Genomic DNA, 24,742 nt, shown 5'->3' on the forward strand with positions numbered 1-24,742 from the left:
TGTGAGTCTGTATTAAGCAATGTATCGGATATTGCATGCAAGTTCATGATCCGTCGTTGAGTATGAGAATATAGGTTCACCTAAGCGTAGGTACAGTCAGCGTCGTATAGTAGGTAATAGCATCCAAAGTATTCAAGTAGTTCGGTACGCCGTACAAATAATACGGTGTACCGAACTATTTGAATACTTTGGATGCTACCTACTATATGACGCTGACTGTACCTACTTTATTCCCAATTATCATTACATACAGCGACCACACTAAACGATTACCTAACGCGGACATGTTGAATGTCGTTTACATTTAAAAATAGGTACTAAACAAGTATTGAGTAGGTAAATTAATATAATTAATTTAATAACTCCCTATTTAATTTTCCTATATATTAATCAACAGGAAATTATCCGAAATAAATGTTGACTTTGCCTTATTACACTCAGTATCCGAAGTTTCATGTTTCAAAATGTCCTCTAAAACAATAGTGTTGTGCGCTTCTATATTATTCTTTTTAATTCTTCTAGAACGTAATCGCTATTTCTCAAATAATGTGATCAACATTTATTTTAAAAGTGAATTTAGAGGTCGAGAGCTTGTGAAGAGGAAATTGTTTGCCGATTATTTGAAGAGATTCAATAAATCGTACGGCCCTGATGAAGTTCATAAGAGGTTTCGAAATTTTAAGGTAAGGTAATACAATACAATATAAGTATGTACTTTCTTAATCTTGCTATAATATCAGGGTTGTTAAGTAAGTATACTAACATTCTAGGAACCTGCAGTGTTAAAGTAATGCAGTTAAAAAAGTAAGGAATTTAAAAAGAACTTAATTACGTTTACTGACAAGTTAAAGTCTTTTACTAACTTCTTAATGGTGATGTTCGCAAAGTACTCTCTTCCACGTCATTTATCGGGGTGATTTTTAGATAATCTTAGGGTAGATTTGGCCATCTAAATTATAAAACCATTATTATATAATTGCAATAAATGAAAATAACTGTCCTAAAAGGAACCAATTGCTATAATATTCTGATTTTGACAACGTAGTTGTTAGAATTGCTATTTTAGATCTATTAAAAAAAAATTAATACATCTAAAAATTCTAAAACTTCTGTTCCGAAAATTACTATAACTTCTGTTCCGAATTAAAATGTGTTCCAGAAAAACCTCAGAGAAATAGAGAGATTGAACGACGGTAGAAACGACGCCGTGTTCGGTGTGACCAAGTTCTCAGACTGGTCCAAGCAGGAGTTACAGCAAATGCTGTCGCCAGAGCTCGGGAGGCGCTGTGATTCAAGGGAAATTTCCTGCAATCCTCGCGGGTCAGCTAAAAGGATATGGAACTTTGCAAAAACCAATGATGGAATCAGAAAAAGGTTGCCGGCTGGAAAAAAACGGAGTTTTGGAAAGAGAGGGAAAGGGATTAATAGTTATGGTGGAAATGTAGGAAAAAAATTGGATTGGTAAGTCCTATTTGACGTTGTAGTTCTTAGCGATCGGCTTAGTGGATCAAGCAGGACAACATGGCATTTAAGAAAGGATGGAAAGGAGTTATGAGCAATGTTGGAAAAATAAGTACGAAAAAGATAAGTTATCTGCTTTTTCGATCAATTCAGCGTCGTATAAAAACGTGGGTAGGTATAGGTACACCTATTATCCTAGTGCATAATTCGCCTAAGGATATATATCTGAGTACTTAAGATGTGTACACCCATAAATACTCCATACTTTAATACTTGATTGTACGTTGAAACACGTCTCTGCGATCAGCCTCATGGGTTAGCGGAATACAGAAAAAAGTTTATATATAAATGCCGTAAAAGGAGCCAATACTGGGCGAAGAAATATAACCCATTTGTTTACATGGGTCTGGTCTGGTAAAGTGTGTATGTCGTAACGAACAGGAAAAATTATTTAAAAAGGCACAATATCGTTTTCCCTAAGCTTTTCCTGTTTGCTACAGTGCAGTACGGGGTTTAGCGTCTACCTTATTTAACCTTGAATGCATCCTAAAATTAGGTTAGTGGATGAGAAACATAGTTTATGACTATTATGACTATATGTATGTTACCCGGGGCAATATAATTGTACTAGCTGTTGCCCGCGACTTCGTCCGCGTGAAATCTTATCTTCAACATTTTACATCTTTAGTAGTACCTATAATTATCATATCCAAGCAATGTTGAAATAATATATCTTTTTACGAAGTTTCAAATTCCTTTTTTTTTTTTTTTTTTTTTTTTTCTCAACTTAAATCTGCAATCGGCTGTTCTAGCCATAATCAGATGGTTTGTTTCTTTTTTTTTTTTTAGGTTGTTATTTAGGGTGGTGTTCCACTGAGCACCATCACCAGTTTACGTGGGGGCTTATTGTCTCTGGTCTAGCCCTAGGATGTGCCATCTTTTTAGCCTCGGTGTGTAGTCTTGTTCGTTTAACAGGTTTCTGGCTAATTCGTTGCAGTGGTTTTGAAGTCTTTCCTTGTACTTTTTGCAGTATTCGTTTACCTCTTGTTTTATTGTTGGTATTTCTGTGTATTCATGTATTTCACTATTTCTGACCAGTAATGGTGCACACGTGATCCTTCTTAGGGTTTTGTTCTGGAATCTTTGAAGTATTTCTAAATTTGAGTTGCTGGCTGATCCCCATAGCTGTATTCCATAAGTCCATATCGGTTTTATTATACATTTGTATATCAGTAGTTTGTTGTTAAGTGTTAGAGTTGATTGTCTTCCAATTAGCCAGTATAAGTTCCTGCATTTGATATCTGCTTCTTTTCTTTTCATTTTGATGTGGTTGGCCCAGGTAAGTCTTCTGTCGAGGTGGAGTCCTAGATATTTGACGCAGCTTTGGCTAGGAAGGGGTTCGCCTCGCATAGTCACTGGTGGGCAGTCTCCCTTGCGTAGTGTGAAGGTTATTTGGACAGATTTTGTTACACTGGGTTTGAGCCTCCAGATCTCGAGCCAGTGTTCAATATCTTTTAAATGTGTTTGTAGTTTTTGTGATGCGATTTCAGGTTTTTTGTCACTTGCAAGACAAGCTGTGTCATCCGCATATGTTGCTGTGATCACTTCATCGGAGACCGGCAGGTCAGCAGTGTAGATTGAATATAAAACTGGGCCGAGGACAGATCCTTGTGGGACTGATGCTTTAATGTCATACAGTTTTGATGTCTCTTCGCCAAATTTGACTTGGAATGTTCTTTCTAGTAGGTATGACTTAAGGACCATGTAGTGTGAGTTGGGCAGCCTTGTTTTTAACTTGTATAACAGTCCTTCATGCCATACTTTATCGAAGGCTTGCTGGATATCAAGGAAGACGGCAGCACAATATTCCTTGCATTCCAGTGTGTTTCTTATCTTTGTTACAACTCTGTGAACCTGTTCGACTGTAGAGTGTTGTTCCCTGAAGCCAAATTGATGATTAGGGATGATGTTTTCTACTTCTAGTATGGGTTTTAATCTTCTTAGGAAGATTTTTTCAAATACCTTGGATATCGTTGGGAGGAGACTTATTGGTCTGTATGAAGTAGGTTCTGTAGGTGGTTTCCCAGGCTTTGGTAGCATACAAATTTGTGATACTTTCCACAGTTTAGGGTAATAGTGCAGTCTAAGGATAGCATTGAAGAGCATGCATAAAAATACAACTGGTTTCCTTGGTATGCGTTTCAGTATTTCTGCAGTGATGAGGTCAAAGCCAGGTGCCTTTTTATTGCCCAAATGTCTGATGGTGTTATATACTTCATTTGGTGTCACTAGTTTTAGTGGTAATGACAGCTGTTGATCACTTGTTATGCATTCTTCCACTAATTTATCAGTTTCTGGGGACATAGAAGTGTTAGGTGTGAAAATATGACTTAAGTGCAAAGCAAAGGTTTCTGCTTTTTCTGCTTCTTTCCTGGCCCACGTTCCCGACTGTGTTTTTATAGGAGGGATTGGTTTTTGTGGTCTTTTAAACTGTTTTGTTATTTTCCATAGTGAATAGTCATTGCTTTTAGTCGCTGTTAGAGATGAAAGCTTCTGTTGCAGTGTGTAGTTTTCGTTTTCCTTGATCAATGCTCTTAGTTCTCTGGCTGACCTATTGAGTGCTTTTTTATCTTCTACATGCCTACTTTGGTGCCATTTTCTTCGAAGTCTTCTTTTTTCCTGTATCTTGTCTCGGATTTGCGAAGGAATATTTTTAACCTTACTGGATGTTTTGTTGTATGGGGTTGAACACCATGCAGCTTCTTGAATTTTGTTGGTAATATAGAATGTTGCATCATCTATGTCTTCCGCTGATTTTAATCTTATTCTGAGGTTTAACTCTGTGTTAAGGATGTCTGTAAATGTAGTCCAGTCAGTTTTGTGATTGCATAATGCCATGTTTTGTTCCTTGTAAAGTGCCGTGGAACTAAAAGTCCCTATCACTGGTGTGTGGTCTGAAGAAGAGTCGAGGCAGCTCTCCATTTCAAAATATATGTTTGAAAAACCCTTCACAATGAAAAAGTCAAGGAGATCAGGGCACTTCTTAGAATCTGTAGGCCAGTATGTTGGTTCACCTGATGATAATGTGGTCAATTTGAGTCTGTCTATGCACTTTTTTAGTTCTCTGCCGCGGGTTGTCACTAATCTTGATCCCCAGTGTGTGTGCTTGCTGTTCCAGTCCCCGCCGCATATATATCTGGAGCCAAGTGTTTTAAAGTAGTTGTAGAACATTGCTTCATTGATATTGTGTTTAGGAGGACAATATACAGCGCTTACATTATACTCCCCGGATCTATCCTGAACAGTAATTGTAGTGGCTTGAAGGTAATTTTCCTTAAATTGACTGTGTGTGAAGTGCTTTATATTTTTTTTTATTAACACTGCAGTACCACCATGTGATGTACCATCAGGATGATTGGTGTTGTATACTTCATAGTTTTCTAGTTTAAAGTCTTTTTTATCATTTAGGTGTGTTTCTGATATTAAAATAATGTCAATTTTGTTTGTTTGTAGTAACATTTTAAGATCGTTTTGGCTTGGGGCCAAACCGTTTATGTTCCATGTTGCAATTCTTAATTGTTTCATTTGCGGCTTATAAGGGCGGTGATGAGGGACATTAATGTACCCATTTGTTGTATTAGTAGCTCTATTTGCTTGGTTTGTTTGTTAATAGTTTGTATAAGTGTACATTGCCAGTCACTATTAATTTCATTTTTGTTCAGAGTAGATTCATGATATGTGGGTTGTCATTCTTGCCTCATTTCCCTGTAAGGTCTATTGATGTTTTGATTTATCACATTACTGTATGATGTATTGTCTGATGTTCCCTGTACCAAGTTCATTTTAACAGGTTGGTATGAAGGTTCAACTGATACGTATGAAGGTTCGACTGGTTGGTATGAGGGTTCAACTGGTTTGTATGAAGGTTCAACTGGTTTCACTATTTGGGCGTTAGTCTCATCCTGGCTGGCCTTGTTTGTTTTGGGTGTTTTGTTCCTTCTTCGGGCTGCTATTTCCCGGTATACTTGGCAGCCTTTGTAGCTCCCAGGGTGCTTACCTCCACACAGCGCACATGTGGCAGGTGTCTTTCTGTCCTTAGTGCATGTCTTACTGTCATGGGCCCCCGCACATTTGACACACCTATAGGGCCTTAGACAGTTGTTTTTAGTGTGTCCATATTGTTGACATCGGGTACACTGCACGATTGTTGTACTTTTATGTGGATCTTCTATTTTAACACACTGATGATAAATATATTTGATTTTTTTGGCATCATTGTTTTTTTCATTTGGTTCCAGGTTGACAAAGAAGACATTAAATGGTTCCTTGTTGTCCTTACGTTTGACATTTATAATCTCTCCTCGTACTTTGTTCCCGGTTTCTTCTATGGCTTTTATTATTTCCTCTGTGGGTGTTGTGTAGTGAAGATTTTTAATTACTATTTTTATACACCTGTCTTCTTTTCTTGTGAATGTATGCCCAATTAATCCTTTACTTCTAATGTGATCCATCATTTTCTGATATATTTCCATTGTGTGTGTGTATATTATGAGCTTTGTGCTGTTCACTATCTTGTATGTATATTCATTGTCGCTGACTACTTCATGCAGACAGTCCGTGAGTTTTTGTACATCCATAATACCAAATAGTACAATTGGTGGAGGTTTTGATGATCGTTTAGGCTTTTCTGCATCTGCAGCCTGGTTTTGGATGTTACTTTCTTGTTCATCGGTAGGCAAGGGTGCGAAACGGTTTCTTATTTCAAGGGAATCTGTATTTCCACAGTCTGGACGGTTCATATTGAACCTTTGCTGTCTTGCTTCATTTCTTTTCTGGATTTTGTGTGTTGTTTTGGCTTGCTCTGGTGAGCGGTATCTCTTTTGACCGTATTCTGGAACTTTCTGCCACGGTATTTTATTGCTTTTGTCTTGATCACTTTCATTTTCGTGTGAACGAGGTTTGTTGTTTTTATTATTTTCGTCTAAATTAGGCGTTGGTAACGTTTTTTGGTTTTCTCCGGTTGAATTACTTCGTTCTCTTGGTGTTGTATTGAAAAGTGCACTGTGGAAAACCTGTTGAACGAACTGTTTTTTTGTGGCTGTTGTTTCCACGATTTTGCTTGTTGACGGGGTGGCGTCGTTATTTTTTGTCATTGTGATTGTTGTTTTATCCGTTTTCAAGATGTATTGATGTAGACATCATTCAAAGATGTCTCTTCTATGTCGGTGTCACAAACGTGATTTGCAAGTTTTAGGTTAGAATTTGTATACGGTGTTGTGTGTCAAAAACTTCACTATTTACACTAATATTTCTATTAATTCACTAAATATATTTGTTATTGTGTCCAATTATCACCACTTTGCAGGTAAAACTTTGAAAAAACTTATGAAAACTTAATAAATCGTATGATAGTTCGAAAGTTGATGCTGACGCGATTGCGTTCCGTTTCACTCCTAGCTTAAAAGAAAACTTTACCCCCATACAAAATTTCATCCCCTTTTTAACCCCCTTAGGGGATGAATTTTGAAAAATCCTTTCTTAGTGGACCCCTAGACCTTATAAGGAATCTAGTTGCCAAATTTGGACTTTCTAGTCCCAGCAGTTTAGGCTGTGCGTTGATTTAAGTTAGTCAGTCAGTCAGGTCTTTCACGTTTATATATTTAGATTTATGAAAAGTACATACGTTCAAGTGTTACTCTTACTCGCTACGTCAGGGCCTACTATTAACACCGAAAAATAGGAATTTCCTTGTCTGCATCTCTATAGCGACTCAATAGCAACAAAGGAACAGACGACAAATTTTCGATTTGGTTAATTAACAGGCGAGAAGAGGGCGCTGTCGGACCGGTCGTAGACCAGGGCCGTTGTCAAATATGCTGGGCTGTATCCATAGCGGGGGTCATGGCGTCCAGGGCCGCTATACGCGAACACAGCTACCAAGGCTTGAGCATACAGGTAAGCCAGGTAAGGTCACCTTCCAAAATCAAAGGTTACAGCCATATAACCAACCAACCAAGCTTACTTAGGGCCACTTGCACCATATATATAGGGGTTAAGGGGTTAAACCGTTAACCCAGTGTCAATTGTACTGGTAACCATGGTAACTCCAGGTTTAATTGGTTAACCCCGGGCTAAGTGGAATGGTGCAAGTGGCACTTAGACTCATAGGCGGATCCACGGGTCATGGGGAGCCATGATCCCCCCTGGCCTCTGAACAGTCTGAACTATTTACAATAAATAAATCATTTTAAATCATTTATTTACATACAATATATATACAATGGTACAACTAAACGAAATTAATAACTAGCTTAAATCTAAAATAGGCCCCTGAGGCATTGTACAGTCAAGGAATTTAAATTCCGACCCATTTCGTACTTTGTCACAGTGACAATCAATATGAAAGCCGCTAGAGACCTCATACGGTTGTCACTGTGACAAAGTACGAAATGGGTCGGAATTTAAATTCCTTGACTGTACCAAGGATGCTGGCGGCATTTCCCCGCTGTATCGCAATACTGATACGTTGTGCGAGGTAGCCGTCAGCTCTTCGGTCACCAATAAATTAGTTTCAATGTAATATTTGCGAAAAAATAATTTCGAAAGTATAAATTGAGCCCCTAACTTCAAACTCGGATAAATCCATCTGTCAGATTATGCGGTTTGGGTATTAAAAAAAGGTAATAGGGTAGATTGCTAAGAAAGTCCAATGGCTTTAGGTAGGTACCCGAGTTTGAAGTTAAGCGACACAATTTATGACTATGATCCATTTCGTACCTTGTCACAGTGACAATCAATATGAAAGTCGCTAGAGTGAGAGACCTCATACAATCCTCATCAACCTCCTCAATCCTCACCTCCCCAACCACCAATCCCTCCCCTCACCTCATCAATGTGACAGTGAGGTACAAAATGGATCATGTCATAAATTAAAACTTTCGACTGTAAGTAAGTAGGTATGACCTTAATAACCTAGTCAACTTTATTTTGCAATGCTTTAATAGAAATAAAATAAATGTAGAATAGAACAAGAATAAGTTTATTTTCAAAAGAACACACAATAGAATATGCCATTGTGGAAAATTTCACTGAGAATGATAGTTGTAGGAAAATATTTATCCCTAGCAGATAGTTGTGCTTAATACCAAATTAATTTCATTTCCAGCAACTGATAGACTGCTCGTATTACCACGAAGAGAACAAACGAGAGTGTGGCAGAGGAAGGCCCCTGCTCGAAGTATTCGAGTTCCTATGCTCCGAACAAACACGGCTAGCAACGGATGTCGACTACCCCCTCACTAATGCTGACGAGAAGTGCAAACATGTCCCTGGAGTTATTAGTTTGAAGAGATTTAACAATGAGTGGTAAAGTACTTATACGAGAGTGGGGGAGCTGAAATGTTAACAATAGGTCAAAGTTAGGCAAGATCAAATCGGTTGGGTAGGTAGTGTACCTACGCAGCACGTTACTGCCATACACAAGCGGTATGGATCGTTTAATAGTTATTTGTTTTACAAGGGGGCAAAGTTGTTGTTTAACCGCTCGTGCTAATATTGATACCTGAAGAAGCGAAAGATTCCATAATTGAACCACGAGCGTAGCGAGTGGTTCGAAAAATGGAATCTTGAGCTTTGCGAGGGTTTCAAAGCACGAGGGTTAAAAAAAATTTGCCTCCGAGTGAAACACAAAATTTTTCACCACACCAACCCGAAGCAAATATTAAATGTAAAATACCAAACAAAATCGGACCAAATCATATCCAAATGAATATAATTAAATATTTATCATCCAAAATCATCATTTAAAAGTCAATTCTACCAGCAAACATAAGAAAACGACTCAAAATTTGCATTTGATTACTTTGCCTCACATGTGAATAAAATGCAACTTTGCTATTAGTTTTTGAAGTGCAAAGTAAGCCTTTCCGAGCTGGTGTGGTGAAAAATCTTTTTACTTGTGTAGTACTGAACCGATTGTTTGTTTTTCCAAAAAGAAAGTTGGTGTAATTTTTTCGAGAGGTTTTTTGTTCAAATTGTATAACGTTTTTATAAAAGTTTGCTAAGCGATTTGCCTCATCGAAACCTCGCATTCGTAAAAACTGGGACGACGCTAAATCACTAATTTGTAACTTAAACAAATTTTATATCTATTTATCTATTAGTTGACTTATATTATTATCACTAATATGAAACGAACTCCCCCAGCGTGTGTCTGTTTGCGTGATTGTATGTTCACGATAAACTCAAAAACTACACTGAGAGAAAAGTACAACAAAAATATACTTAGAATTACAAAAATAAACTTAATCCGGGGACAAGGAGAGTTAACTAATAGGAACAAATTGACTTTTGCAATTTCTATTAGTTCTTGCAATTTCTATTATCTGTTTGTTGAAATTATATTTGAGATTACTGAGCTGTTTGTAGAAATAAATAAACTTTACAGAAATAGTGAAACGTCCATAATTATTACTAAAACTTCATTTTTTCCCCCAGTACAGAACTGTTTTTTAATTCCTGGTGATGATTTTTCTCTCAGTGTACTGAACGGATTTTCATGCGGTCACCTATCAATAGAGTGATTTTAGAGGAAGGTTTAGGTATAAGCCCGTGTGAAGCCCGGTTTTTAAGTTTTTAATAAATATAAATAATTTCAGTGATATGTACAAAGATGAAAGGAAGTTAGTAGAAGCGTTGAACGACGGCCCAGTGACGGCGCTGGTCTGGGCAGAACTGCTCTTCAGCTATGACAGCGGCGTCATCAGTTGGCATTGCCAGTAAGTTACCATAACAGTAAATGCACCTGAGCTAATGTTATTTCAATAATACTAAAATTACAGTATAGTATGTCTAATGCTAACAAGTACCTGCGGCGGTAGCACGGCGCATTTTTATGGCTTGTCACCATGCCTGTCGCGTTATAACAAGTATAATACGTAAGTGCGAAAGTGGCTGGCATAGTGACAGGCGATAAAAATGGAACCATGCTGCGCCCGCTGCTTCAGAGGGGGTGTAAATGAAACCAAAGCGGTATGGTAAACCAAAATGTAACATAATTGTTAGAACGTAACAGGCATGGTGACAAATGATAATGAGTCGACCATCTTAGCGTGATAAAACGGTGTCCGTCACTTTCTATCCCGCAGAGTTAAAAAGTGTCAGTTATTTTATTTTACGTGGATAAAGCGATCCATAATGCGCCTGCAGGAAATTAGAAGGAAACAAAAGAGATGGGGCGCAGCGCGAGACTTGCGACAGAGGGCCTACCGCGAACAAAGTTTGCAAATTGATAATGATCGGAGCCGTACAGCGCCATCTAGTATCTACATTAGGTGTCAAAGAAGCACGGTTGTCTTGGAGACATTGTAAATTGTAATATATGAATCTTTGGTAAATATAACCGTTTTTTTCCAGGGTTAACGAAGACGAGTTAAACCATGCAGTGCAAATCGTTGGTTACGACACGACCAGTAACCCCCCCTATTACATTATCAAGAACTCCTGGGGGGATGATTGGGGAGAGGGGGGGTATGTGAGGCTCGCTATCGGAGGCAACCAGTGTGGTATTGCCTACTCTATTGGGATTTTAGATGTTTAAATATGTTACTTGTAGTTTTATTAAGTAATGTAATATAATATACGTAAGATTTGTTTTTAATTTAAATAACCTCATTCCTGATGAATTTTATCAATAATGTGGTAAATGTAGTATATACCGTCCTATTCTGTTTGAACGGAAGTTTGTGGTATAAGTAGCATACATTTCCGATAAAGGTTCCAATTGTTCAACCACATAAGTAGCTACTATTAATTTAAATAAGTAGTATATCACAACGGTAACGACGTAACTGGTGACCGAAGAGCTGGCGGCTACCTCGCACAACGTATCAGTATTGCGATACAGCGGGGAAATGCCGCCAGCATCCTTGGTACAATGCCTCAGGGGCCTATTTTAGATTTAAGCTAGTTTTTAATTTCGTTTAGTTGTACCACTGTATATATATTGTATGTAAATAAATGAGTTACAGTATATCACATAGGCTAGCTTAAAAAAATCCATATTATAGCTGTCAACTTAATATTTAATTCTTAATAAGGGTTCCTTTTTAACTTTTTATACGTAGCCCTAATAATGGTTACTTTTCGTTATTGGGAATTATTGTAGATACAGACAGTGGCCTATTTTATAAAGCTACAAGTTACAATTTACAAGCGGAAGTCTCGTTCTAACACATAGGGTTAGAAAGAGACTTCCGCTTGTAAATTGTAACTTGTAGCTTTATAAAATAGGCCACAGGTTAAGCGTTACGCTATTGCAAAAATAGTCATACAGTAGCACAGATTAATAAATAGTTACTACGACAGCAGGCATGTTATCTACTGTCACTCTCTCGACTCAAACAGGCCCCTATATCGCATCCATTGAACCAATTTAGTTTGTATGGCTATCCGGCCTCATTCCGGACAAAGCAGCAAAAAGTCCGGAGGATAGCAAAGTTGGGCGTTGGCAACCCTATAGCATTGGCAGTGAGCTATTAGGTATATATGTATATAATCGATGTAGGTCAGTGAACCTCTCTTAGGTTATGAATGTTATGATATCGCCGTACATGTACGGACACTACACTACACTACACGCTACACTAACCATCTGTGCACCTTACACCTTTACAATAAGGCTTATGAATTGTCAAAGTGGACGATGGTATAGCTAGCTGTGTTATCGTTGTTATCAAGTGCGGCCAACTTCACAGTTTATAAACTGCCGGCTGCTTCTGTCATACACAGTCGTCGTGTCACATACGGCCGGTAAGTGGTTCATTCTTTATTTATTACAAGCTTTTATTTAGTTTCACCTGACCGTTGTCTGTCTGTCTATCTGTCTGTCTGTCTGTAATCAAATCTTGCAAGTTAAATTTGATCCACTTCCCGGTTTCCGATTGAGCTGAAATTTTGCATGCATTTATAAATCGGATGACAATGCAATATTATGATACCATCGAGCTGATCTGATGATGAAGACAGGCACCTCCATCCACCACCATAGGAACTCTGTGATGAAACAAGGTAACCTAATTGTGTTAGGGGTTTTTAGAATTGTCTCGATGAGTATTAGTTGTCTGTCGTAAGAAAAGTACAGTCAGCGATAAAAGCTTCTTACCAAAAATGAAATGTTTGCCAAAAACTTATTTTCTTAATTATAGTGTACCGTATAACCACTCAGCTATTATAGTCCAGTAAGTACCTACTACAACTATAGTCCACAAGTTTTCAATACGTAAATACCTAAGTGTAAATCCCAATGTTCTTTTTGTTTTGTCTGAGTGTTTTCTTCCATTTATAAACAAATTTTGACAGAATCACGGCATTGAATTATTACTATTAGGTACGACTGAACGAAGATATACGAGTTAATTTTGGACAATAAGTAGTTGGGAAATTTTATGTACTTAAACGTAACGTAACTTAAGCCTAACACTTGAAAATGATAGTGCACTCATTATTGTTGATAAGCAACAGATAAGATCTTTATAGGTCTTGGTACAGTCAGCATGAAAAGTAAATGTACCTATCAGACTAAAGGACAACTTACGTTAGACTGGGCCGGAGCTTCCGGCGCATCGTTTCCTATGGAAAGCATTACGTGATCGCCTGTCATGCAGAGATGTGAAAAATACTTTATAAAAAGTATTTAAATACAAAATACAAATACTTCCGCGATATACTATTTCAAATGCAAAATACAAAATAGTTATTGAATTTGTATTTTAAATACAAAATACGAAATAGGTATTCTAGTCTGATTTAAAAAGTATTACTCGGAATTTTCCGAGTTAAAAATACTCTCTTTATTCTTTGAAATCAGTCCTCTATCTAAAGTGCAAATTTCTAGTTGTTTGCTCATATTAACCGGTAGGATGTATGGATGATGGTTTCTAACGGCCAATTTTTAATAAAGCATTAATTTAGAGTTGTAATGTTTTACAGCTAGTATAATGCCTCTCGTTTGTGTGATGAAAACGTCTCGTTTGTGTTTCACCAGTGCAGAAAATTTTGTTCTCCTCTCATGCCTTGAAACCCTCACAACACTCAAGATTCCACTTTTTTAACCGCTCACTACGCTTGTGGTCATGTGCGACGTTACTAAACAGATTCAACAGTTCCATGTTAAAAGAATGAGAGAGTTGCCAGGATTGTAACATCAGAAGAGATTGTAACTCCTACTTACATTACCTACTATAAAGTATTTTGTAAAATACTAAATAGTTTTCTTCAAAAGGTATTTAAATACAAAATAGGTATTTTGCATTTTGTATTTGCATTTTAAATACAAGTATTTCAAATAAGTCACATCTCTGCTGTCATGTCATTAGAAAAGTAAGGGCTGGAAGCTGTGGCCCGGGCACACTTCCATGAAATTATGACATATACCTAAATAACACTTTTACCTACACTGCGTAGCTTATCAAAATCGCTACAGAGACAGACTTCTTGGTCTAACTCTATCTATATGTATAACAAATTATACTGTGGCAGAATACCTACTTCTGAATGGAAACTAAACCAAACGAGATACATCAGTAGGTTCATATATCACTATTTGGAAAAATATTCGAGGGTGGCAGATACTTTTGGCGCATTATTTCATCCGCTACTTTTCATGTTAACTGTACCTACATACTTGATCAATTATCAATATTGCAATTCAACGGAAGTTGCCTTAAACATAGCCATTGGAATTGAAACCGAAGACTGTTGTGTCTTTTTAATTATCCTGTTAGTGTATTATCTACTCATGTGAAGCGTGTTTTCAAAGGCATAAAAGTAAGTTTTGGAATAGTTCTATATACTTAACCAGTTTCAACAAAAAGGCAAAAGACAGAGGAATAAATCCTTATTATCTAATCCTAAAACCCCAAACGAAGGGGTAAGGCACGGAATAGAAAATAGAATTAAACTTATGATTTATAAATGAATACTCACGGAAGTTACTCTTTCCTTCAGGTCTCCCTTCAAATATAGTATGTTTTTTTTAGTAAAAACTTATTTATTTACATATCAGATATATAATACAGTGGTACTACTAAACTAAATTAATAACTAGCCTAAATCTAAAATAGACACTTGAGGCATTGCACCAAGGATTAGTTGTTAGTTTTGGCATAATATAAATAGAAAAATAAGTAAACTCTAAGAGTGCTTGCTCCTTAGGGGCTGTCCATAAATTACGTCATCGATTTTGACGCCGATTTTTGACCCCCCCCCCCCCCCTAAAATCATCCAAAAATCATGCCTTGCTACCATTATCCGATGTCCAGGACCCCCTCCCCCGTAATTTATGAATAGCCCCTTACATTGATAAAAAACCGGGCAAGTACGAGTCGGACTCGCGCACGAAGGGTTCCGTACCATAATGCAAAAAAAAAACGGTCACCCATCCAAGTAATGACCCCGCCCGATGTTGCTTAACTTCGGTCAAAAATCACGTTTGTTGTATGGGAGCCCCACTTCAATCTTTATTTTATTCTGTTTTTAGTATTTGTTGTTATAGCGGCAACAGAAATACATCATCTGTGAAAATTTCAACTGTCTAGCTATCACGGTTCGTGAGATACAGCCTGGTGACAGACGGACGGACGGATAGCAGAGTCTTAGTAATAGGGTCCCGTTTTACCCTTTGGGTACGGAACCCTAAAAATGAGTACGTGGATTCTCAATAAGAATTTACCTTGGCCCAATACTTTTCTTACCCCATCTAACCTAATATGTATATAATAGTAATAAATTATAATTGTTAAATAACTGTTGTTTTTTAGCAAAGAGCCAAGACAATCTCACCATGGTGCGACTAGTGGAAGAGCAGGCGACCCCCTTCAAGAAGGAGACGGTTCGGCGGTTCACGTGGTATTCTGCGAGCGGCGTCTCTGTCACTGTCATCTCGTATGGAGCCATCATACAGTCGGTCAAAGTAAGAAGACAAAAAAAGCTGGCTTACCAGAGTATAGCTGGCAGTCTCGGTCAGTCAGTCTGGAAAAAAATAATAGAGTCTGTTCGGAAAGAGAAGAGACGTGGAATGTTTTTTTTATGGATGTATTTTTGTGGTATGTGTGTTTTGTGGACTCTTCTCTTTCCGTACAGACTTTAGTGTTTGGGAACACAGATACGAAGACGCGTGATGACGGAATACAGATTGAGTTTTGCTGTTCAGTTCAGTTATACTGTAGATTTAGTGTAAAAAAAACCCCGGTGGGAAACAGGCAGGCAGTTGATGGCTGGTTCCCTGTGTACTTCTGCAGAACAGAAGGACATCTTTCAGTACAACGTCCTTTAGTTTCCTTTCATCTAATTTATCTATACCGAATGCATCGCGTCGCCACGTACATAACACATTCTGCTAGTAATTGTAAGCTAGTCTCCTCCTCACCACAGTGTTGGCAGGAGGCATCTAAGTATACTTACACGGGGGCAGTTCATGGTCCAAGAAGGGCATCAGAATTTAATAATCAATTAAAGATGATATATCCAAAATTCCCAGGTACCCGACAAGAACGGCCAGATAGCTGATATCGCCCTCGGTTTTGACGATGTAGACAGCTACGTTCAGCGCAACGTACCGTACTTCGGGGCCACGGTGGGGCGCTGCGCCAACCGCATAGCGCGCGCCCAGTTCGAGATAGAAGGCGTTCAGTACAAGCTAGCGAAGAATATAGGGGAGAATCATTTACATGGCGGGATCGTGGGGTTTGACAAGGTGAGGTCTTATCAAGTCCGCTGCAAGCTAAAATACCAAGTGTTAACCACAAAAGCCTTTATTTTCAAGACGTTAAAATGCTTGTCAAGCTTTGATATTTCAGATGAAGACTGTTCAATCTTAAACGAACGTTGATAAGAAATATTTTAATGTGTACTTTAATACCTTGACAATAAAGTTTTCTTGCAATCGTGAGTAATGTTAGCGAACAGATGTTATGTTAACGGATCCGATAACATAACAGAATAGATCAGATAGGAGGATAGGATAGGATAGGAGGATCGGAGGATAGGATAGGATGATGCCAATCGGTTCTGTTAACGATACCTACCTTTACCGTACCTACACCATTAACTATTTAACGTACCTACCTAAGGGATATATGACAAGTGGACTTTGTAACAATTACTAAACATTATGACGTTATACCTAGGGCATCATAACATTTGAATGACAAATGGTACACCAGCCTTACTGACTCTATGTCCTCTAAAGGGAACGTGCGGCAAAAGCTATAGTCTGTGAACATTCCAGGTAAACTGGCACACAACAGTCGACGGCAACAAAGTGATCTTCAGCTACCTCTCCTCCGACGGCGAGGAGGGCTACCCCGGCGACCTGGTCACCAGCGTCACATACGAGCTGACAGACGACGATCGCTTCCACGTGGACTTCCAGGCCATGACTACGAAGAAGACGGTCGTGAACCTGACTAACCACTCGTACTTCAACCTGGCTGGACATGACGGGGGGGCTCAGGAGTTGATGAACCATGTGGTCGCTTTATTTGCTGATAAGTAAGTTTAACCAAGTGCCTAAAGTTGTCGTAAATGTTGGTGTTCAAAGCGTCAAGAAATGTTATTGTGCATTTTTATATGTAGTAACCTACCTACAGCCTACCTACGGCCTACTTACTTGTTATGGTACCTATACGCTGTCAATATACCTAAAAGTCTCGCTTGCTCTCATAATCATGGCGTAGGTAGGTATATAATCTTAATATTGAGATTGTTTTGTGTGTGAAGTAAATATGTTGATAGGAATTAAATACACATGGGAATGTGCATAAAATTATGCAACGTAAAGCAATCAAAATGAACGCTACGACGAGCGAGAGGTCTAAATCCAATCGCATAGAATATAGAGTCAAGCCACGAAAAGTCTGCAGCGATTTTGATAGCCCTGAGAAGGCCCTAAAAAGTGTACCAATTTTTCCAGAATCACTGAAACCGCTGAGAACTCCATCCCGACCGGTCGCCTGACCAACGTGGGGGGCACGCCGTTCGACCTGCGCACACCGAAGCGGCTCGGCGACATCATATCTAAGAACCCCAAGCTGTTTGACGACAACTTCTGCATTACTACGTTTGGGAAGGAGGTAATAGGCTAAGCGCCAATTGCATTAATGCTCTAACCTGGGGTTAACCGGTTAAATCATTAACCTAGTGTCAAATTGTACTGGTGAACATGGTAACTCCAGGTTTAACCGGTTAACCCCACCCTCCAGGTTCTTAGGTCCACTTGCACCATTCCACTAACCCGGGGTTAACCGGTTAAACCAGGAGTTGCCATGGTTAGCCATACAATTTGACACTAGGTTAATAGTTTAACCGCTTAACCCCGGGTTAGTGGAATGGTGCAAGCGGGCCTTAGTCGAGCATCGCGAGCTGACGACAAACATATATTGATCTCGGCTCTTGTCTATGGGTGGTATTCTATCTGTCCAATGTCAATGCGTCTAGCTCTCTCATTTAGCAAAATGTGAGACAAAATTCACATTGGACAAAGAAATTGGACAGGTGGAATACCACCCTATCAGAGGGAATATATTTCCCACGTGATTTTTAACTTTATTTCAAAGTGATAGAGTTCATTTTTGCATAACACCCTTATGCCTTATAAAGGGTTAAGCTACATTCGGTACCCGAAGGTAATATGTAGTTTCATAGTTATGAAATCCACTCAATTCACAATTCCTAATAAACTGTTGCATATTTTGGTACACTTTGTATAAATAAAATAAAGTTTATTTAATTGGCGTTCATTTAATACCCCACACGTGTATGTGCTATGCATAGTTTGGGTGCAGTATGCAATATTCGCAACGAAGCGGGAGTCATTTTGATGACGTCATTCCGCTGAAGTAGATGGCCGGCGCCGCCGTCTCCCGGCAGTTTTGGAGACCCAATGCCATGCCCAACAACATACTAAAAGTTGGTAGCGGTTTCCGGCTCTGAACTATCTCTGTGACCGTTTCCCATAAGGCATGGCACTATAAGTCAGTTTGGCATCAGTGCGATTTTAATAAATAAGGAAATAGCGTCACGACTTTTTTTTTAATGGTGCCTGACAATAACGCCAACTATATTACCTAGGTTACTGGAGCACATTCGAAGTTTGATAATTTTATCTTGATATGTTATTAATTTGACATATCTCTCAATTAAATGCAAGAAAACGCTGCGAGTAATATCCTCCAAAAACGTATAAAAAACTGAATTTCCCTTTCAGGATCTCCAGTACATCTCCCGCGTCGTCCACCCTCCCTCCGGCCGGTACCTCGAGGTCTACAGCGACCAGCCCGGCGTCCAGCTTTACACCAGCTACTACCTTCCAGCTCCCACCGACGCCGCCCTCGTGGGCAAAGGTGGGTGGGCCTTGTGGCCGATAGGTGGGACAGTGGCCCATAGACTAGGAATCCTCTAGCCTCGTACCATACAAAATTATAGCCAAGGAAGTTAGAATCGTATAGTATTTTCAATTAGGTTATATTTCATTTGTTCGAAAATTTTCCGAGACAAATGAAATGCCACCTACTTTGTTTTTAATTAAGGTTGACATTCCATCGAAACTAAGTGTACATCCTAATGTACATTGGGCGGCACCACGCTAGAGGGAGTTTAGAGCAATTATTTCATGAAACCGATGCTGCCAAAATACTCGGGTGCGGGGAGGAGGTGAGCGAGTCCCGTGCCGTGATTGGTCCGTTCAAAGACACGGACGTCACACAAAGACACTTTAGCTCGAAAATGGAGTAAAACTACCGTATATTTGTGGCAGAGGGGGTAGCGCTACTATGCTCAGTCTGGAGGATGTCTTGTCTGTGCAGTGGACTGATAAAGCACTGGTCTCACCTACATCTAAGTTTAAGTAGGCGTGGCTCACTCCGCGATTTCGTCGCTTGTAGTAAAGCTAAAAGTTAGCTAAAAGTACATCCGTTCCACACCAATTTTGGTGTCTAGTCATAAGCCGCGCGTGGCGCTGTCGCCACCTAGCGACCATATCTGTCCTGATCGTAACAGACGCGTTTTGTTAGAGAGTGAGTCTTCTACTCTTCTGTACCTAGTAGGTACTATTATTTATTCTGTGGTTTAAGTCCTAAGATAGTTATTTATTTAGGTAAGTTTAATATAATAGTATACTAACAAATTATGGACCCAAACAGTAGTCTGAAATAAATGCATTTTATTTTTATTTTTTTAAAGGCGGCGTCGGCTACAGGCGACACGGAGCTTTCTGTCTGGAAACTCAGAAGTACCCAGATGCGGTGCACCATGAGAAGTTCCCTAGTCCGATCTTGAAGCCTGGCGATGTTTATCGTCATAGAGTCGTTTATGCTTTTCGGTCAGAGTGCGGTTCTGAGCCTACGGTGGTGTCTACATAAAACCTTTTGTATTGAAATTATTGTACCATTTGTACCAGATTAATTTACTTACTTCTTTGAAACGACGATCCAACCTTTGCTTTGGTCTCTCAGAAGCCAAGGCGATATCGAACTTAGAAGCAGTCATGATTTTGATGATGAAGAATGTTTAACACTTGCATCGTTATTAATGCTTTGTATTGTATTGAGGCTATGTGATTATTATCTATACATATAATAAAGCTGAAGACGGTCGAAAGTCTGTACATGGATGATATTTGAAAAAAAGTTGGCTGGGGATACTTAGAATCGATAACAGAACACGTTCCAAAAGTTTTTAAAATTTTTGTCTGTTTGTCTGTTTATCTGTTTATCTGTTTATCTGTTTGTCTGTTTATTTGAACGCGCATCACTTGAAAACGGCTGAACGGATTTTGATGAAAACTTTACTAATCTGTCGAGAAAATCCCCGGCCAGGTTTTAGGCTATAAAAATTCAACCCCTAAAAGGGGGGGTAGCCAAAACACTCGATTGACTTAAGTTTGCCCCTGAATCTTATGGCGCTACTTAGGAAGGAGGGGCAAACTTTTTTCAAATATGTGCTACCACTATAGAGTACCCTGGTAAACTAACAGATGGCGCTGAATTTAATACGTTTTGACATGAATAAGCTACCGAGGAAGGATTTTGCCAAATTAACTCTAAGTGTAGAAGAGAGGGTACGCATAGGGTACGTATATCAACAAATTTAATTGAATAATTATGTTGATTTAATAATACAACAAAATTAAACGAGTACCGCTTTCGAGTGAAGCCAAAGAGCGAGCAGTAGAAGAGACGTGATTAAGCCACTCTTTTGCAGTTCGGCGTTAGGTCTTATGCGAGGCCTTCTACCTTACGGCAAAGTTGATCTCCTGCTTTAATTACACTTGGGCGTGGATCCAAATCCAAGCTTTCCTCTTTCGCAGCTGGGCCTTCAGCCTTGCTTACACTTCGCCAATTCAATTCACTTGGTCAATTCCAAGCTCTGCTTTCTTGCATCTTTTCACCTCTCTTGCATCAAACAACCTCGCTGAGACCCTTAAATATCGAGCCCTATGCGAAGCTAGGCTAATAAAAAACTGTCCCATCCCTTATCTGTATGAAATCCTGGATTCGCGCCTGGTTGGGACTAAAAGTAAAAATGTACAACTGTCTATTAAATTGTGTTTTTTATATCGAAAAATTTTCGCGCTCGCTTCGCTCGCGTTTTAATAACTTTATAAGGTCTGATTAAGGTGACATTCGGGTGGTGAATGCAGCAGCATTACTCTGTTGCAACGTTACTGCTGCTGCACTGTCAATTTTTGTGATAAAGTGATGTAACTGATTTCCATACTAAAAGTAAAAATCTACAACTGTCTATCAAAGTGTGTTTTTTTAATCGAAAAATTTTCGCGTTCGCTTCGCTCGCGTTTTCAACCACTTTCTAACATATGATAAAGGTGACATTCAGGTGGCGACTGCAGCAGCATTACTTTGTTGCAACGTTACTGCTACAGCACTGACAATTTTAGTGATAAAATGATGTAACCGATTTCCATACTAAAAATAAAAATGTACAACTGTCTATCAAATTGTGTTTTTTATATCGAAAAATTTTCGCGCTCGCTTAGCTCGCGTTTTTAATTACTTCCTGAGATATGACAAAGGTGACATTCGGGTGGCGACTGCAGCAGCATTACTCTGTTGCTACGTTACTGCTGCAGCACTGTCAATTTTTGTGATAAAATTATGTGACAGATTTCCATACTAAAAGTAAAAATGTACAACTGTCTATCAAATTGCGTTTTTAATATCGAAAAATTTTCGCGCTCGCTTCTCTCGCGTTTTCTATTACTTCCTGAGATATGACAAAGGTGACATTTGGGTGGCGACTGCAGCAGCATTACTCTGTTGCTACGTTACTGCTACATCACTGTCAGTTTTCGTGATAAAATTATGTGACTGATTTCCATACTAAAAGTAAAAATGTACAACTCTCTATCAAAATGCGTTTTTATATCGAAATATTTTCGCGCTCGCTTCGCTCGCGTTTTCAATTACATTCTAAGATATGGCGACTGCAGCAGCATTAGGTACTCTGTTGCAACGTTACTGCTGCAGCACTGTAAATTTTCGTGATAAAATGATGTGACTGATTTCCATTCTCAGCTGTAATGCGGCAATCAACGTCACTCAATTTACCAAAAAAATTCAATGTAACCTTGATGACCCTAGGAAGAGGGGGCACCATGGTCTAGAAATGCTTCATCAAAATATCTTAATCTGGCACTGGTCGATTACGGAATCAAACGATTTGGGACTCGCATTTTATACGCATTTCCATGCCTTCCCGAAAAAAATCGAATCGTTCGCAAAAGTCTCGCAACGCATTGAGGTTACAAACGGCACGCGGTCTTCCTCAGGAGTCTGAAGAAGACCACGGTGAGTGGCGCTCTAGCCAGGCAGGCCGCTTCGCTTTAATTCGCGCGCGTGTACCTTACTGTATCGTCCGATATACACTCTGTCGTTAAAATCACGTGTAAACTTTTTATAAGGGCGAAAAAAACTATTGATTTTGGAGTGTAGTTTTATTTAGTGGTACCTAAGTGTAAAATATTTTATCTGGACTACAGTCCTCTAGGATATCCATCTGTCAACTTTACTTCAAGTTCCGCCTCCAGGGGAGAGGGAGAGAAATTAGGATTAGAAATTAGCCGCTTACTGACACAGACCGAATTCCACGCGGGCGGAGCCGCGGGCACAGCTAGTACGTAATAATTTTGTACCAAATGTTTTTTTAATTTGCTAACCTAATACTAAGCGCGATATTTATGGTTTGTGCTGACTTGGTGAGGTCATGGGATGTTTTTAGGGTTCCGTACCCAAAGGGTAAAACGGGACCCTATTACTAAGACTTCGCTGTCCGTCCGTCCGTCCGTCTGTCACCAGGAACTACCTTTACCTCATAGAGGTACAATAATATAGAGATGACACGGGGTAGGGGCCAAACGACCGAACGAGATGCACTTATGGAAATTTCAGTAGGAGTAGCAGAGAAAGCGGTATTATTGCTTGTCCTTGTCACAGTCTCACTTTTTGTTTGTTCCTCACCAAAAATTTAGTATGGTTTATGGTGGGCAACAAATAACCCGACCGAATTACGTAGATTGTTTTTGGTATGTTGTCAGGAATGTTAAAACGTGTTTTTAATATTGTCGCTTTGCGTATGTTTTGTCCCTCACGGAGGCACGCGTATCATCATCTATGTAATACTAAGTAGGTCTATGCTTTATAGTAAAGGAGGCGCCCGACTACCAACGCCATGCTGGCTTCTAGCTGCCTCGAAACATAGAACTACCCTGAGCGGCTACCGCGAAAATCGAAATTCGCAAATTGCGGGATCTTTCTCCTTTACTCCAATGAAGGCGTAATTAGAGTGACAGAGAAAAATGCCCGCAATTTGCGAACTTCGATTTTCGCGGTTATAGCCCTGATGCCATCGACCATCCTAACTTTCCTAGACGTATTCTGAAACCTACATACATTGGGTTCAGCGGGCGCAGCATGGTTCCATTTTTATCGCCGGTCACCATGTCCGTCACTTTCGCACTTACATACTTGTTAGAGCGTGATAGGCATGGCGACAAGCGATAAAAATGCACCCTGCTACCGCCTCAGTTCAGATTTGGGGTTGATAACTGAAATTGTGCTTATAAAAAGGTACCTTGTGATCTGATCATAAATAATTCTATTTATGTCAAAACTTGGTTAAGTATATTAAAGTTAGGCAGTTTGACTCGGAGACCAATGCAACGATATTTAGGGATACCTAATTGCGGCCATAAGATACCTTTTTGTAACTTTGATAAGAAGACGATTTTGTTAGAGGATTGGTTTCTAAATAAAATCATAAGAATAAGAAATTGTGTTTATATAAAATAACAAAATTAATTAATCATTATTTAAACTTAAGATTAATGTAACACTGGAAAATAATGTGTTTTAAATGCATTATACTTGGTTTTATGAAATAATTAAATATACATAAATGAAAATTACATATATACCTACGTAATATAAAATAGTTAGGCAGCATTTTTTTTATCTGACTTACTTTGTTAAACTATTGCGACTCATCATCTCTAAGGTTTTAGTCTCCTAAATCCTATTTCACCCATTGGACTACACTATTTAAACTTGATTTGGTGAATTATTCTACAAATCTGCTCTAGAATTATGGGCTCTTTCCTCGTACTTTACCTACATTTTGTTTTCTATGCGAAAGGCTATAAAAATACTATAAAAATGTCTAAAAACTACTTTTTATCTTGGGTAGGTAGGGGTCATCCATTAATTACATCACACGTTTAGGGGGAGGGAGGGGGTAAAGAAAATGTGACATATTGTGACATGGGGGAGGGGGGAGTCACAAACTTTGTGACGTCACTTTAACTTCATCAGTAACCGAAAATTTATTTAAATTATTTTATTCGCTGTACATTTAAATAACAAGTTTTTAAAACGATAATCGTTTTTATTCGTTTAATTTTCTTTCCTAAGCAGTTTTGGGTTATAAAATTACTAATATTTATATCGTCAAAAATAGTTTGATAATATATTAATAATACTTACTTAATTCGATTTGGCGATTTCGTAGAAAAAATGTGACGTCACACTAGGGGGGAGGGGTTTGCCAAATGTGACCAAGTGTGACAAGGAGGGGGGAGGGGTCAAAAAACCTAGAAATTCGTGTGACGTAATTATTGGATGACCCCGTATACGGTTTTTGCCGAGCTATTTTTAATGCTTTTATTGCCTAATTTTTTTTTTTTTAATTTAAATAAAAAAGTATCCTACTCAAC

At 38.8% G+C, this 24,742-nt stretch overlaps 2 protein-coding genes across 2 annotated transcripts; both read left to right on the plus strand.

Annotated features, from left to right (window-relative positions):
* The first annotated feature begins 415 nt into the window (after window positions 1-415).
* LOC134670774 (cathepsin O-like) lies at window positions 416-11,074 on the plus strand. The gene is made up of 6 exons (XM_063528587.1): window positions 416-683; window positions 1,160-1,461; window positions 7,284-7,416; window positions 8,627-8,826; window positions 10,119-10,238; window positions 10,876-11,074. The coding sequence occupies exons 1-6, from the start codon at window positions 465-467 to the stop codon at window positions 11,057-11,059; spliced, it is 1,158 nt and encodes a 385-aa protein (XP_063384657.1). The 5' UTR covers window positions 416-464; the 3' UTR covers window positions 11,060-11,074.
* A 4,204-nt stretch (window positions 11,075-15,278) lies between these two features.
* LOC134670788 (galactose mutarotase) lies at window positions 15,279-19,894 on the plus strand. The gene is made up of 6 exons (XM_063528607.1): window positions 15,279-15,430; window positions 15,998-16,213; window positions 16,748-17,010; window positions 17,432-17,591; window positions 18,725-18,860; window positions 19,699-19,894. The coding sequence occupies exons 1-6, from the start codon at window positions 15,302-15,304 to the stop codon at window positions 19,875-19,877; spliced, it is 1,083 nt and encodes a 360-aa protein (XP_063384677.1). The 5' UTR covers window positions 15,279-15,301; the 3' UTR covers window positions 19,878-19,894.
* The last annotated feature ends 4,848 nt before the right edge of the window (window positions 19,895-24,742 follow it).

Source organism: Cydia fagiglandana, chromosome 14, assembly GCF_963556715.1.
Source record: "Cydia fagiglandana chromosome 14, ilCydFagi1.1, whole genome shotgun sequence".
Taxonomy (NCBI): Eukaryota; Metazoa; Arthropoda; class Insecta; order Lepidoptera; family Tortricidae; genus Cydia; species Cydia fagiglandana.